Raw genomic sequence first — 16,930 nt, 5'->3', positions numbered from 1 at the left:
TGGGAGCAAGCAGTGGCGACTGGCAGCGGGACACGTGAGTATTGCATTGCGGTGATCAACGCGCCGACTAGCGTAGTGAGAATGGACATTCTCATAGGCTTTCATTGCATACATTTTTCCGGCCAGTCCAGTAAAATGTACTAAGTTGGGACTCCACGTACTGTTTGCTGCAATGCAGCAAGTGGCTCTGTGTTTTTGTTTTTTTTCAACAAGTGGAAGCTGATCCTGTTTTTAGCAGGGCTGTGGAGTCGGTACACAAATCCTCCGACTCCTCAGTTTAGGATTACTCCAACTCATTGACTCCGACTCCTCTAATTTGCATATTACAATCTTGTTGATTGAAAGTATGTAACAAGAAATTCATCTCTTACCAGCCAATGCTTAGGAATTGTAAAAGGCAACTTAAGTGAGGATATGTAGACTGCCATATTTATTTCCTTTAGTTATAGACTAAAACTAGTCCTTGGTAAGAGTACTTGTAAAAGGTACAGACCAGAACAAAGAACATCTATCAGGCCCTAGGCAATGTAAGTGTGGGTACATGTAAGAATGATGTGCAGGTACTCTGCTGGAGAATGAGGTGATTCTTCCTCTATTACACATTCTTCATGCACAATCTGAACCAGGTTTGTGGGTGATAGACAACACCTCTGTGTTCAATGTGCACAACATTCTCAGTGGATTCCCTGCATCTCTGTGGGGAGTGCATATGTAGAGTATAGTACTTCTGTGTAACAAAGTAAACCTGAGACAGATGAAATGAGTTTTACACATACCTGGGGCTTCCTCCAGCCCCTTTCAGGCTAATCAGTCCCTCGCTGTCCTCCACCACCTGGATCTTCTGCAATGGGTCCAGGCACTTGAGCCAGTTGGGGGTAGTGTGCATGCACACACACTGCCGCTGGGAGCGTACCACACCTGCGCAGCACTATTACAGAATGCTCCTGGCTGTAGGTGCGGCACGTGTCCGGACTGCGCTGACTGGCTCAATTACTGGGTCCCATTGCAGAAGATCCAGGTGGCGGAGGAGGACAGCGAGGGACTGATTGGCCTAAAGGGGGCTGGAGGAAGCCCCAGGTATGTATAAAACTTTTTTTTCTTTTCATCCATCTCAAGTACCTTTTAACTCGTAGTCACCAAACCACATTTTAACATATCAAATCATTTGATTTCATAAGCATAGTGCATACATTTGCATAAATCAGCATCAGCGCAGAATTCTTTCCATCTCATTGACAATATCAGGCTTTATTCTTACAGCATAGATGTTGTTTAGTATATATGAGATTCCTGTGTACACCTCATATATACTGTAAGTCACAATCTGATATGTGTATCTGACTGAAATATTTGAAATACAGGGACGGTTTTATTGAAGCAGCACAAGTAACTAATTTTGATTGGTTTATTTCATTTTTGTGGACTGAGCAGAGCTATTACTGTATGTATAAATTATTTATGATGACTATTATCTGAGAAATAGAACATTTTATCATATTTTCTATTTTAATTACAGTTTAAATTCATTAGGAGTCCGTTTTTTCCAGGGCTGTGGAGTCGGTCCAAAAATCCACCGACTCCGACTCCTCAGTTTAGGATTCCACCGACTCCGACTCCTCTAATTTGCATATTACAATTTTGTTGATTGAAAGTATGTAACATGAAATTCGTCTCTTAACTGCCAACGCTTAGGATTTTACAAGACAACTGAAGTGAGAAGGATATCTAGACTACTATATTTATTCCCTTTAGACTAAAACTAGTCCTTGGTAAGAGTACTTGTAAAAGGTACAAACCGGAACAAAGAACATCTATCAGGCCCTAGGCAATGTAAGTGTGGGTACATGTAAGAATGATGTGCAGGTACTCTGCAGGGGAATGAGGAGATTGTAAACAGACAACACCTCTGTATTCAATGTGCACAGCATACTCAGTGGATTCCCTGCAGCTCTGTGGGGAGAGCATATGTAGAGTATAGTACTACTGTGTAACAAAGTAAACCTGAGACAGATGAAATTAAAGTTTTATACATACCTGGGGCTTCCTCCAGCCGCCTTCAGGATAATCAGTCCCTCGTTGTCCTCCTCCACCACCTGGATCTTCTGCTATGAGTCCAGGTACTTGAGCCAGTCGGGCGTAGTGCGCATGCACACACTCCGCCGCCAGGAGCGTACTACACCTGCGCAGCACTATTGCGCAGGTGCAGAATGTTCCTGGCTGTGGGAGCGGCATGCGGCCGGACAGCACTGACTGGCTGAATTACCAGGACTCGTAGCAGAAGATCCGGGTGGTGAAGGACAGCGAGGGACTGATTAGCCTGAAGGGGGCTGGAATAAGCCCCAAGTATGTATAAAACTTTACTTTTTCATCCGTCTCAGTTACCCTTTAATTTGTTGTCACCAAACCAAATTTTAACATATCAAATTATTTGATTTCATCAGCAAAAAGAGTGCATACATTTGAATAAATCAGCATCAATGCAGAATTATTTCCATCTCATTGACCATCTCTATTAGTGACACAGCTACACATCAGGCTTTATTCTTACAGCATAGATGTTGTTTAGTATATATGAGATTCCTGTGTACACATCATATATACAGTCACAATCAGATATGTATATCTGATCTTAAAAATACGGGGACTGCTTTATTGAATCAGCACAAGTAAAATAATTTTGATTGGTTTATTTCATTTTTGTGAACTAAGCACAGCTATTACTGTGTATATATACATTATTTTTAATGACTATTATCTGAGAAATAGAACATTTTATCAAATTTTCTATTTTAATTACAGTTACAAATTCATTAGGAGTCGGTGCATTTTTTTCCGACTCCGACTCCAGGCACCCAAAATTGCCCGACTCCACGACTCCGACTCCACTACTCCGACTCCACAGCCCTGGTTTTTTTCCCCGTCTCCGGGTCCCCAAATTACTCCGACTCCACAGCCCTGTTTACCATTAGGATTTGCTTCTGCAATGAGCGGAGGTACCTAATGGATACTTTTCTTTTTTTAAACAAGACTGAACTGGCCCTTACAGGGTAATGGGTATAGTGGAAAGATATATATTATTTACCGTAGTTCCAAAATTAATTTGGCCCGTTTTTACACTGCAGCGTCGCATTCCTTGTAAAATCAGGATCGCAATGGGTGGAAAAGTCGTATGACCTGTTATGCATGTGGAGCGATTCAGTACATACAAAACATGCTTCACAACAATCTATGCGGATCTTATGCAGTACTGCATGTATCGCATTAAAATGGTCCCGTTGCACGTGCCTCTGATGTTCCATTACATAGCATTAGCAATGCTGTCCATTGTAATAGGTCAGTGTGAAAGTAGGCTTATATATGCGCCATGTCCTATAGATTTGTTAATGACAGGAGGATGTTGTAGGTAAGGTTTTCAGCTGCCAGTAGTTCTACCACTTACTTTTGTTTGGTCTGGCCTGCTTTATTCTTTGATTAGATGGATCATTCATATTTATAACATAACTTCCTCCTCCCCCTTACAAATTTCTGAAAATCCTGGTTTTAGCCAAAACTGTATAAAGGAGGGTTGTGAAGGATTTATGCTAATTATCCATGCACTCTGCTGTTGATTACTGGTGTAAAGAGTACTGCAACAATTTAATTATCTCTGCATATTAAATCTGTCAGACTCCTTTGGAATTTGCAAAGCATGTCATCATTGGCCTTCTGTATTCACTGTGTGATTTCCTCCAGTGATGAATGAGGAGCTGGCAGTGCCAGTTCCTGGTGCAGGGTTTTGTTGTAAGGTCTCTGGTTACAGAGCCTTTCCACTGAGTGCACTGTCAGGAAATGCGTCAGGACTTTGTGGGGAGAGCCCTGCAGATGACGATGTCAGTTATGCATCCCACAAGCTGCTGTGGGCACTGATTAGATGATGATCTCTCGCTTTGTCAGCTGCACAATCCAGATTAACTATCAGAAGCTTTATTATTCCTTAGCACTGAGCAGCACTATTACTATAAATCTGGGGAAATGGCCATGAATGGGTGGCTAAAAATGTGTACGCACAAAGTATTGTCACCCGCAGGGATAAAGACTACATCCCTTGCGAGACACTACTGTACAGACGTGTTTCAAGGCTACAGCCTCCTAACATGTGCTGTTGCTATAGAGCAGTGATGGCTAACCTTGGCACTCCAGCTGTGACAAAACTACAAATCCCATCATGCCTCTGCCTCCCCGAGTTGTGCTTTGAGCTGTCAGAGTATTGCAATGCCTCATGAGACTTATAGTTCCACCACAGCTGGAGTGCCAAGGTTAGCCATCTGTTATAGAGGGAGACTGGCGGAGTGTTTTCTAGTAGTAGAGGAACAGTCGGTGCAGGCACAGTCTGGCTGTGCACACTCCCCCGTCTGGGGGCGTGGCTGAACTGCACATGCGCAGTACGCATTAGACCCGGAGGACTTACTGGGGCAAAATTGCTGAAGATCCAGACAGCGCAGGAGGACGGCGAACAAGCAATTTATTCTGCAGAGGGCTGGAGGAAGACCCAGGTATGTAGGTTTGTTTTTTTTTCACTGCACATCTCGGGTACTCTGCAGCCCCATAGACTTGCATCAGCCTCAATTAGTAATGCAGCATAACAGCAAGATTTCTTTATGCATTGCATCGTGTCCAAAAATTCACATTGAATGGAAATGACTCCATTTGTTAACGTTTTGGATGCGGAAATTTGCATCCGGAATCCTTGTGTAGTGGAAATAGGCCCTATAAAGAAACGTTTTTGTTACAATTGAAACAAATCTTGCAATAAATGTGCAGTATGTCTTTCCTGGAAGCAGACATAGGGTTATCATCCTGTTTACAAATTAGCTGCTCTGCTGAGGCAGCCAGCTGACACAGCTGAACAATACAATTACAGTTGTGTTTAGTCACAGATGAGGGGGAATTAGACAGGCTAAACTCTCAATACATAGAAGGTGCATATAAGGTCCACTTTAAAGTGGACCTGAACTCCGAACTCCTCTCTGCTTCAAAAGATACACAACAGCATAACATTTAAACAAAAAACATTTCTTTGTTACAGCTGTTGCAAATCCTAAAATAAATCTGCACAGTTTCTACTTCCTGATTCATGGAAGCAGACATATTGTTTACAGCCTGTGCTTTCAAATGGGCTTATCTGCTATAGGCAGTCATGTGACACAGGGGGAGATCAAATTACAACTAGTGATTAGACACAAATGAGGGGGAATTACACAGGCTAAACTCTCTAAATACATACAGGGTGCATTTCTGTTATGTTTTCCTCATGTCCTGTGCAAGAGTTCAAGGCCTTGTTCACATTGCGTTCCGTTCGCGTGTCCTTCCGCGTTTGGCGTTTCTTGAGGCGATTTTTATTTCTGATTCCCGGCGATTACCTGTGCACTGGTGTTTTTTTTTGTTTTTTTTTTTTGTTTTGTTTTGTTTTTCTTGTGAACCGCTTTTCTAAGCGGTTTTGCAGAGCGATAGCGTTTTTACACTTCCTGACAGCAGTCAGGAAGTGAACTTTTTGATCCGGAAAATAATAAATGCCATGTATTCTTAAAATCGCGAACGCAATAGCTGCACAAAGTAATTTTGTGAGTGTTTGCGTTTTTCCCTATACCATTCATTGAGGCTAAATCGCCTTAAAAAATAGCCCATGCAGCGCTTCTCTGAGTGGATTGGAAACTAACTCAGATGTAAACTGTCTCAGAGAATAATGGTGTAAGCGCTTTCAGGGCAATTTTGAAAAATTGCCAGCTCTTAAAGCCAAAAACGCCTTGTGTGAATGAGCCCTAAAAGTTTTTATCTAATTGGTCACATGATCTGGCTCTACAGTCACTGGAGCCAATGGATCACCAAGCTGCTTCAGCTCCTGTCAGTCGTTAGTGCTGGGATGACCCTCTGCCACCCGAGGCTGATGCAATAGAACAGTTAACTGCAATTCATGGCTATTTGAAATACACATGTATGCCATGTAGAATGTGTACTCCATATGTTGCAGCTCTTTTCTTAGTAAAGAAAATGGGCTTGCTTGAGGTAAAGAGGATATTTACCGATTTCAACTTTGCGGCATAAATGCAGCACAAAATGCCAAATGAATTCAGCCGTAAAATATAAAATATGGGAGTGTAGGTTTCTGATCAAAAGGGTGGAAAATAAGGGGATTTCCATTGCAGTTATCCTTGTGGGTGGTGATGATTGATGATGCATGGGACATAAATGTGCTATAGAGGTAAAAGCTCAGAAAACCAGTCTTCCATGTACATGTGAGACGTAGTCTGGCAGCTCTCAGGCTTGTCTGCAGCACATGTCACCCTGCTGACTACCTACTTGCCTCTCTTCTGGGAAATAGAAATCTAACCAGAAGCAGTGTGAGAGTCAGGCTTTGTAGGTGTGGTTTCTGTAGGTGCTTGGGTTCAGTCATCTTGTTCAGACTAGCCAGGCGAAAATCCATCAGTTATGAAATGTTCTTTTCACATTATCCTGAATTTTTTTTTTGTTCTCAAATGGCTGTAGGTTTCCTCTTCCCCTGCCCATCCTTGACTTTGGCTTGTCTAACCTCACAAGGGAGCAAGTGAGAGCGATTCACCTCTTGGGTGTTTTCTAGTCTGAACTGTTCTCCCTGGCACAAGAGCAGAGAAAACTAGGAGCTTGTTTACCCAACTAACTTGTGAAGAGTAGCAAGAGGTGTATGTTTTTCAGGGGACTCTCTAGTGTGTAAACTGTTGCCCGTCGGGGGCTCAGGAACTGATCCACTTCGGCAGCATCCACTTTGGCCTGTACAGAGTGTAAGCTGTGTAGCTGACGAGTTCTGTTGCTGTGTGAGAGGGCGATCACTGTATCGATTGGGAGCAATTTGGACATGTACACATGATGCAACTTTCCGTCAGATTATCAGTTGACCGGATGGGAAGTTGCATCATGTGTTGCCAGCATTAACGTGTACCCAATGTGACATGAGATAGGTGTGTGTGTATGTACAGTGCCAGGCATACAAATAACTACCGTATCTTTTGGACCTTAAGTTGCTCTGGACCGTAAGACGCACCTAGATTTAGAAGACAAAAAACAGGAAAAATATACTAAACCTGGTGCATTCATGTTGCAGGGGCGTCTTGTGGAGCTTCTTCCAGCTAATGCAGGGGTCTCAAACTCAATTTACCTGGGGGCCGCAGGAGGCAAAGTCAGGATGAGGCTGGGCCGCATAAGGGATTTCACAATCGTGGCGTATGGCCGCCTCTGCCTGCCCATCTCACTCTTCCTTCACAGAGAGGGGCGGGGAGAGGCGGCGATTGACTTCAGGAGGGGCAGAACTGAAGCTGAAAGCTCTGCCCCTTCCAGGAAATGCCGGCGGATTGCCCCCCGGGCGATTTGGGGGCTCTGCAGCCCTCGTTTAGCGGCGGGGATGCGGCGGATTACTTGGGAGCACTGAAGCGAACTATAAGGAAGCTTTTGCCGGCGAGGGCCACAAAATATTGTATCGAGGGCCGCAAATGGCCCGCGGGCCGCGAGTTTGAGACCCCTGAGCTACAGTAATCCACGCCTCCACCCCCACTCAGGCTATGTAGCAGTTTGAACTGGCATGCATTCAGGCTTACAGGACTGGATTACTGGTAGGACAATGAGGCTCCTGACCCTGTGATTACTTTGAGCCAATCACAGGGCTCAAATGGGGAAGGGACGACTCTGGTCCTTAATGGGCCAGAGCTGCCTAGTCCTGAAAGGGTTAAAATCCACAACTGTTCTAGATTGATAGACAAGTTCAAGTACCCCCTAAAACCAACCCAAGTACCTGCAGGAGTGCGTGTCCTGTCTGTTGAGAACCTAAGTTTTTACTTTAGTAGTATTTTTTTTTTCTTTAATATATGCCTAACTGGAGTACATTGCTTTTTACGCTTCTATTTTTGTCTAGCGTTAGGCTATAATGGCAAGCCTTTTTTCCTGTGTATTTTCATGTGTTTTTATTCCTTTGATGCTCTTGTAGCTCTCGTGTTTGTCAGCTCGGTGACTCCGCATCGGTGTGCATCCTCCTTCAGTACAAGCCTAATGAAAGGCATTCATGTACATGTTTATGCATAATTTACCACAATCTTAGAAGCAGCGAAGTCCTGATGGTTTTTTTGGGGCTGTGTGCTTTATCCTTAAAGGGCAAGTTTATACAAAAGGGCTTTCAGCAAATATTCTTGGGTAAACTTAAACTTGGAGTATTAAGACAATTCACTGGTGCGTGGGACTTGTAGTTCCTCAACAGCTGAAGAGCCACGTTTGCCTATCATTGGGCTAGAGGTTAGCTTTAGGGGGGAGGCAGGGTGAGGGGTGGCAACAGGTTGTCAGAAGTGAGGAGTTGGGTATCGGATCAGCTGCAGCAGACTAATACATCTCACTGCAAAAATTGTAGTTCCCCCCCCCCCCCCCCTGAAGTTTTCCATGCGTTTGTCACTTAGGCTTGATTCAGGCAGAAACCTGGCTTTTGTTTGTTACAAGAAGATGACAGCCTTCATATTCATCCCACTTCAGGGTCCTTTTTAAAGCGATGTACAGTATGTTTTTAAAGTGCCCCCTCCCCACCGGTCCCCGCCTCCTCACCACATCCCCACATAGCAGTATTAGCAGCTGTCCCCCTGACACCTCATGGGGCAGTATTGGGATAGTAGTTCTTCCCAGACATTTTTCCCAGCTGTGTGGCATGAAAAAGTAGCTGGGTGGGGTGTGAGGGGGGAATGCAGAGTCAGTGCAACTCTGCTTACAGCAAAGGAGGAGGATGAGGAGGTGGGCCAATGACAGCCGGGTGCACACTAAAATTAGCTGGGTGAAGCACCCGGCTTAAAGAGCCTGGGGAGAACACGGGGGGGGGGGGGGGGGGGGGGGTAGCCTTTGTTCCCTTTGTTCCCTCCACCCCCCATATAGCGGTATTGTCGCTGCCTCCCTTCACTTTCATAACATTATGCGATGCCCTTGTAGTCCCCCCCCCCCCCCCCCCCATAACATTTTCTGCATTTGCTTTGTTCCACTTCCTCAAACATGCGGAGTGCCAGCCTCCATATTCCCCTCATTTCACGCTCCCTTTAACGAAGTGACACCCATGCGAACCTAGAAATAAAAAACGCATATATAAGTAGATAAATACTTGCTCTACTTGCATAACATATGTATTGCACTGTCCACGCTATGATTCCTGTGAATTCTATAAAGGAAAAGCAGAGAATCTATCCTAGACAGTTTCCATATTGGTTACCTTTGAACTCCTGACGACATTTCCTTCCTAATTCCCCCCCTCCCCTTGCTAATTGTGTATTCGTTACCCACTCTCCTCCCAGCGTGTTCGCACACTCCCACTAAGGTCTATACTGGGAAGTGCACTGTCTTATGTCATTAGAATGAGGGGGAAATAAAGATGAGGACTATATTATAGATAAAAGACCCCCAGCATGCGACTGTTTGGCAATTAAAGAGTTAGTGCTCCTAGGGTATGTGATAACTCATTATAACTACATTGTACAGCGCCATGGAATATGTTGGCGCTTTATAAATAAATAACTCCAAACCATAACGGCAGAAAAAGTTTTGAATGCAGGATTAGCTTAATCACTTAATACGCTCAGGTCAGTTGCTGTTGAAATTTTGATTTGTATTGTGACAATCCCGCTTTAAGAATATATTTACACGGGAACGGCAGCTAAACCTAACAAATGGAATAGCTTTTCTCAAACAGTACATTTCTTCATTAACCGTATTAAGAAAAAATTTGAGTGTCATGTTCTGGATTGAATGGTAAACGGTCCTCTCTTGTATCTCTTGCAGCATACTTCCCATGGAGAGGGGCGACAAGAGGTTCCTGCTCGTTCTGGCCGTTCAGGAGCCCGAAACAGGAATTCCATCGCCTCCTGCGCTGACGAGCAGCCTCATATTGGGAACTACAGACTCCTTAAAACCATTGGGAAAGGCAACTTTGCTAAAGTGAAACTGGCCCGCCACATCCTGACTGGCAGAGAGGTGAGGCCGATGTGTGGTGTCTGCTCTGGCAGAGCTCTGTGCAGTCATTTCATTCAGTACCCTCCACAGTACAGGGTGTTATGTAAGCAGGAGTAGAGTACATGCATTTTTCAATGTCGCTGTGCACTGGAATGTTACTAAAGAATGCGTATCGTTTGAAGACCTCATTGTGCATTCACTACGGCAGTCCATCGGAGATCGCTGCATTGTGCTTGCTCCATCACACAATGAACTTGTATGCAGTAAAAGGTCAGGCTAGACGGGCTACAATCTGCTGGGGCCTTGATTTTTTTTTTTTTGACTTGTTTCTCGAGCATGATGTGAATGGCATACAAGCTCTGCTTTGTTGCTATCAGATCAGGTTGTTTTTAGTAGAATAAAAGCAAGCTCACTGCAGCACATTATGCAGGTCCTTCTTATATTGTGTAAATAGGGCAGATGGAAATTTACTGCATAATAGAAGTTTCTGTATTTTGCCTTGAAGGGGCCCTGTCAACCCCACTAACAAAGCTTTATGCTTCAAAAGGGGAAATGCCACCTCTTTGGGGGCACATGATCCTAGGCTACGGCTTCCTTGATGGAAGCTCTGCTAATTAGGTTATTAAGCTAAATACATGGGTGACATGCTGGTGCCACAACGTGACCACGTGTGTTTTTCACGCTGCGGAATTTGAAATCTATGCCCTTTTTATGGCTGTTTGTTCTTGCCAGGGCATAGAATTCAATTACCGCATTGCTACCGCCCATCCCGCTGCTGTTGCGATAATGGCAAAGCTCTGTGAGCTGGTCAGGACCCGATTACCGTGCATCAATATCATTGGCTCACATGGTCAGGAGCCAATGAAATCTGCTCCTGCCCGGCTCATAGAGCTCTGTCGTCATAGAAACGGCAGAGCAGGGGGGCCTGCGGCTACAGATGAGCGGCGGATCTGTGTGGCGAGATGTTGGTAGGCCCATTTTTTTGGTGCCAGCGGTCTCTGGTATGCAATTGGTAAAAGTGGGTTCATACTCCCCACAGCAGAGAGATTCTTATACTCTGTACAACGCTGCATAGGATGTCGGCACTATACAAATACTAAATATAAATCTTGTCTACAATAATTACATTTGCTGATTAGCCAGAGCAAGCTTCTACTGCTTACTGCAGTGAAAATTGTTTTTACACAGAGTGAATACTTAGGTACATAAAAACATTTGAAAGCATTCCCAAGAGTAGTTAATAAAATTGTGGTTTTGGTAATATGATCCCACTTAAAATGACATTTCAGTTCTTTGTGCCCAAGTTCCAGACATTTGCAGTTGTGCTCATAAATGTATGTACCCTGGCAGAATTTGATTTCTTAAAGGACCACTATCGTGAAAAATGTAAAAGGCATGCAAACCCATACAAATAAGTACATTTCGCCCTGAGTAAAATGAGCTATAAATTTATTTTCTCCTATGTTACTGTTACCTACAGTAGGTAGTAGAAATCTCACAGAACCGACAGGTTTTGGGCTAGTCAATCTCTTCATGGGGTATTCCCAGCATAGTCTTTATTCTTTATAAAGACACTTCCTGAAAAGGATTTTTAAAAAGATGAAAAGATGCTGGTCAGCATCCCTGCTCTCTGCACACTTTTTTTTTTTTTTTTTTTGGCAGTTGGACTGAGCAACTGCCATTCACTAAGTGCTTTTGAAAATAACCAGAACCCTGAGAACACCCCATTGAGGAGATGGGCTAGTTCAAAACCTGTCGCTTCTGTCAGATTTCAATTGCCTACTGTGAGTAACAGCAAGATAGTAGAAAAGTAATTTGTCTCATTTTACTCTGGAAGACATGTACTTCGTATCTGTGTGTTTACATGTACCATATATTCCAGCGTATAAGACTACTCCCAACTTTTCCAGTTAAAATATACATTTTGGGATATACTCTCCATATAAGACTACCCCTCTTGGACATTTGTATACTGTATTGCATGCACTGGTGCTATACTTTATAAACAAGTACAGATACTGGTGCTGTACTGTATGTTGGTACCCAGTATACAACCAACCAATCACGCCAAACGGTGTACCTTACCGGCGATTGGCTGGTTGTTGTATACAAAGCCTGCTTGGATTGGTCAGCTCTCCCTGTCTCCAAGACTATCAGAACAGTAGCACAAACATGGTAAATGGAGGAGGACTGGGGGATTATCGCCGTGGCCCACCCCCATGATCCCCATTTTCGGGAACATAAGGTTCCCTATGGGAATGGAGCCCCTTAATTATCCACATTGGAAGTGGGGACAGGGGCAGAAAGTTAAAGATATATTAGTTGATGCAGAATGGACCCCGATCCAAGAATTGATGGACTCAAGGGAGGGGGAGTATATGGACGAGTGGAGATATGCCCAGATAAAATCTTTTGTGAAGAGCCAGGGATCCAGGGAGGCCCTAAGCAGAGCCTTGACTCCATTTGAGGAAATGTGTAGAGGCAGAGGGCAAAATAAGGGGATGTTGTCAAAGGTATATAAGATTCTTAATGAGAATGAGGACCCTACAAAAGTGTTGAGGGAGAAGTGGGAAAAAGATCTGGGGAAGACATTTACGGAGGTACAGTGGAAAAAAGTATTAAACTTGGCCAGTAGATCTGCAATGCCCACAAGAGGACAGGAGGCAGGGTATAAGATTTTTGTAAGGTGGTATTACACACCGGATAGATTGAGCAGAATGTTTCCGGGTGCCTCATCATTGTGCTGGAGATGTGGGGAGGAGAGGGGAGATATTATGCATATTTTTTGGGGATGTAAGAAAATTGGGGGTTACTGGGCGGAGGTTGGGGGTATAATAAAGCAGATCACAGAGATTGAGACATGGGAGGATCCCGCACTATTTCTCTTGCACAGTAATGGATGGTCAATTAAACAATATAAAAATTCCCTGCTGAAATCCCTGATCAATGCGTCAAGAATATTAGTAGCAAGACATTGGAGATCGACCCAAAGCCCAACAATACAGGAATGGATTAAAGAAGTGGCAGAAACACAGAGAATGGAGGAACTAACTAGTCATATTAAGGGGGAGGGGCACCTACATGAGAAGAGATGGCGTCAATGGGAGAAGTTTAAGGAGGAAGCGGAATATGAAAGATTGGCAAGGGGAATGTGAAACGTCAGAAAGACCCCGGGGGGGGGGGGGGGGTTCAGTGGCGGAAGAAAGAGAAGGGTAAAAGAAGAGAGGACCCAGTGTATGAATGAATGAATGAAGGAGGGGTGTGAACAAATGGGAGATGAGAGTAAAAAGTAAATGTGAGTAATAGTAATGAATGAGTAATAAAGGTGATCAAGGGGAAATTTACAAGACACTTAGGTTTGGAGGATCCTGGCAGATGTAGTATGGTAAAGCGAGATGTTTAGAGTAAAGAAGCTCCATATGTAGCAAGAGAGGAAGGAAAGAAGAAAGAAAATCCCTGTTTTGATAAAAGTAACTTTTGTATGTGGCTAGAAGGGAATATCGCTGTCTTGGATTTTATGTATTGATTTTGTAAAAATGGAATGATATAAATAAAGATATTTAAAAAAAAAAAAAAACAGTAGCACAAACATGCCTCTTTCACCTATCTGGCCCACCCTTGTGTACTATGACCTCCTTCTCTGCCTCTCAGATCTTGCACATGCGCGCCTGCACCCCTTCACTGCAGTCCTCAGGCGTGCGATCTGAGAGGCAGAGAAGGAGGTACAGTAATGCAAGGGCGGCCAGACGGGTGAAAGAGGAGTGTTTTTCTGGCACAGCGTTGCGCTCTTTTTTTTTTTTTTTTTTTTTTTTTTTCTTCCCCATACCATGGGCGTCCTGGACGCCTGCTGCTTGCTCCACCCTTCACTTACACCTTCCCAGTCAGGTGCCTCCTCACATCGTCATCGGGACTGCGTTAAGTCACTTCTTTCCAGGAATCCTGGTGAGTGAATTTTCTTCTACCATACTTGTACAGCACCACCCTTGCTGCTTTCATACAGTCGCCGCATACGGGGGGGGGGGGGAATGAACTCCCCAACGTATGTGGCAAACGCAGATTCTCCAGTCCGGCTCGGAAGTTTCATTACCCACCCTATAAGACGACACCTGGCGTATAAGATGACCCCCGACTTTTGAGAAGATTTTCCTGGGTTAAAAAGTAGTCTTATATGGCAGAATATACTGTATTTAAAATTTGAATATTTTCGCAATAGTGGTCCTTTAAGTTTTTCATAAAATATGAATAACCCAAAAAAAGTCTCTGAAAAAGAGTTTTACTCACCTGGGGCTTCCAGCAGCCCCCTACAGCTGTATCGTGCACACGCAGACTCAATCAGATGCTCCTGGCCCCGCTGGCAGCCACTTCGGCGACAGGAGCCGACAGGCCGGTAACGCAAGTGATTCTTTGTGTTCCCGGCCACAATAGCGCCCTCTATGCTGCTATATGCTATAACAGAATAGAGGGCGCTATTGTGGCTGGGAACACGAAGAATCACTCGCGTTCCCGGCCTGTCGGCTCCTGTCGCTGAAACGGGAAGTGGCTGCCAGCGGGGCCAGGAGCATCTGATTGAGTCTGCGTGTGCACGATACAGCTGCAGGGGGATGCTGGAAGCCCCAGGTGAGTAAAACTCATTTTTTTCAGAGACTTAAGTGTCCCTTCAAAGTTGACTTTAGATCTTCTAATGTTCTCCAGCCCTGACCCTTTAGCCTCATTATATGATTCAGATCAGATTTAGTTCTGTCATACACAACCTGGGTGGCAGTGGAATGGTAGACAGCGGAGGGAGCCTTTGACACCAGTTGTCATCAGCACACTGCTGTTAGCTTTAAGGGACTTTAAAGAGGTGATTTGCATGTTCATCAGTGATGCATTGTGGGACATCTTAGAGCTCACTCTAACCTGAATAATCGCAAATACCTTCTGTTTAAAGAAGGCAAATTTTGAGTTTTTGCATAGCATTTTAGAAAGAGACTGAAGCAAGTTGGTGGAGACGCCCTTAAGAACTTATCAGTATGCCAATGTCCGAATCAAAATAACTAAAATAAAAAAATATACAGTGAGGTCTCTTACCTTGCTGGAAGACTCACATAGGTGGAAAAAGGAGTCTTTGTTAAAAAGTAAAGTGGTTAAACTGTAGACAACTTGTTTCACAGGACGCAGCCTGCTTCCTCAGGTCAATAAAACAGAAAACGTTACTTGCTAGCCATGCAGTGCGGGGCCGCATATCGATTCCGACATTGGCATACTGATAAGTTCTTAAGGGCGCCTCCACCAACTTTCTTCCGTATCCATCACCTTATTATCCTACCACTGGTGAGACTATCCACCAGTGTATAGGACCAAAGGAGGAGAGCGACCACCCAGTTCCAGCAGGTTCCGGGATACCGAGCGGAAACAGGTTTTTTTTTTTTTTTTTTGCATGCATTGTCGTTGGTTGCAGAAGTGCAACCCACCTTTGTGAGTATATACTGCCCACATTGATTATTACACTTGTCCTAACGATACTACACCATACGGGCTCCTGGTCTCACCCTTTCCATAGGTCAAAGACAATCTCCAGTGTGGTGATTGCAAAGGACCTACACAGAAATTTTAGAAAGCGAGCTTTTTGGTCCTTTGTAGTCCCTTTCACACTCCAAAGAGTTTGGTTTCACCATGAGCTTGCTGAGCAATCTGTAACTTTTGGCAAAAGCAGTAATATATATAATTTGCTTATCAAGGGTGCATTTTGGGATTGAATTATTGTTGATCACTTGAATTTCCTGACAAAGCTGTGGCATTTCTGCTTGTAATTTAAACTCCAGTGCTCTCAAGAACACTGTGCCCTGGAAGGTCGCATTGTGTGCCCTGCTGACTGTATCTAGTTACCTTCCTAGGAAACACGCTCCAGATTTCAGGAACACCTTGTTTACGGATTTGGTGTCTGCCTTAAAGTGTACCTGAACTCAGAACGTCCTCTCTGCTCTAAAAGATAAGCAACAGCATAATGACCTTTAAAGAAAAACATTTTTTGTTACAGCTGATACAAATCCTGCAATAAATCTGCATAGTGTCTGCTTCCTGCTTTTACAGAAGACATATTGTTAACATCCTGTGTTTATAATTGGCTGCTCTGCCTTGGCAGCCAGCTGTCACAGTTGAGAGGTCAAATTACACTTGTGATTAGTCACAGATGGGGGTGGAGGGCGGCGCTAGACAGGCTAAACTCTCTAAATACATACAAGGTGAATTTCCCTGTTTTACTTCAGTCCTGTGCAAGAGTTCAGGTCCACTTTATCACTAATGTGAATTCCTGTGTTAGTCTGAGAAATGTTCAACTTGTGTTCTTTATCTCTGCAGGTGGCAATAAAAATCATTGATAAAACACAGTTAAATCCAACTAGCCTGCAAAAGGTAAGCTGCTGTTTTTCTTCCTGTGGAATGATGCCATGGTTTTTATTTTGTTTCTGAATGGCGACTTTGTTTTGCTTTCCTGGTGCAGAGGCGCCCAGCAAGGTCACATTCGCAATGTGACTCCTGCCTGCAAATTAAGCTGCACCTGTCACTTAGTAAGAGATGTAATCCTTCATTGGAGTCTGGGGAAGGTGGCCACTGTCCTTGTTTCAGTCAAGGCTTTTATGTGTCTTTGAAGGGAATGGGAGCGGAATAGGGATACTGCCAACTTCCTATGAAAATGTTTAACAAACCCCAGTTTCCCAGTTCAGGCTGTCCAGCTACAGCAATTGTCTCACCTTGAAGAAGCATCCAGCATTGTCCGAGCAACTGACCTTCACACTTTTTGTTTGGGGGTCCACAAAATGAAGGTTGAGGGAAAGTATAGAAGTGAGGCAGATGAGTTATTCTAAATTTTTCCCTCCATATGGCTGTCACTTCAGCTCCTCTTTAAAGGGACACTTAAGTCAAACAAAAAAATGAGTTTTACTCACCTAGGGCTTCCAATAGCCCCCTGCAG

General features: G+C 44.0%; 1 protein-coding gene across 10 annotated transcripts in view; it reads left to right on the top strand.

Moving 5' to 3' along the window:
• Window positions 1–16,930, top strand: part of MARK3 (microtubule affinity regulating kinase 3) — a 158,052-nt gene that overhangs the window by 15,171 nt on the left and 125,951 nt on the right. For all 10 annotated transcript variants that reach the window (XM_068254216.1, XM_068254215.1, XM_068254218.1 and 7 more), the window contains exons 2-3: window positions 9,808–9,999; window positions 16,318–16,371. In XM_068254216.1, the coding sequence (XP_068110317.1) occupies window positions 9,808–9,999; window positions 16,318–16,371 (246 nt within the window). The remainder of the gene's footprint in view (window positions 1–9,807; window positions 10,000–16,317; window positions 16,372–16,930) is intronic.

The sequence above is a fragment of the Hyperolius riggenbachi genome, chromosome 9 (assembly GCF_040937935.1).
Source record: "Hyperolius riggenbachi isolate aHypRig1 chromosome 9, aHypRig1.pri, whole genome shotgun sequence".
NCBI lineage: Eukaryota > Metazoa > Chordata > Amphibia > Anura > Hyperoliidae > Hyperolius > Hyperolius riggenbachi.
Note: the sequence above shows the minus strand (reverse complement) of the source record. Positions and strands in the feature narration are given on the sequence as shown.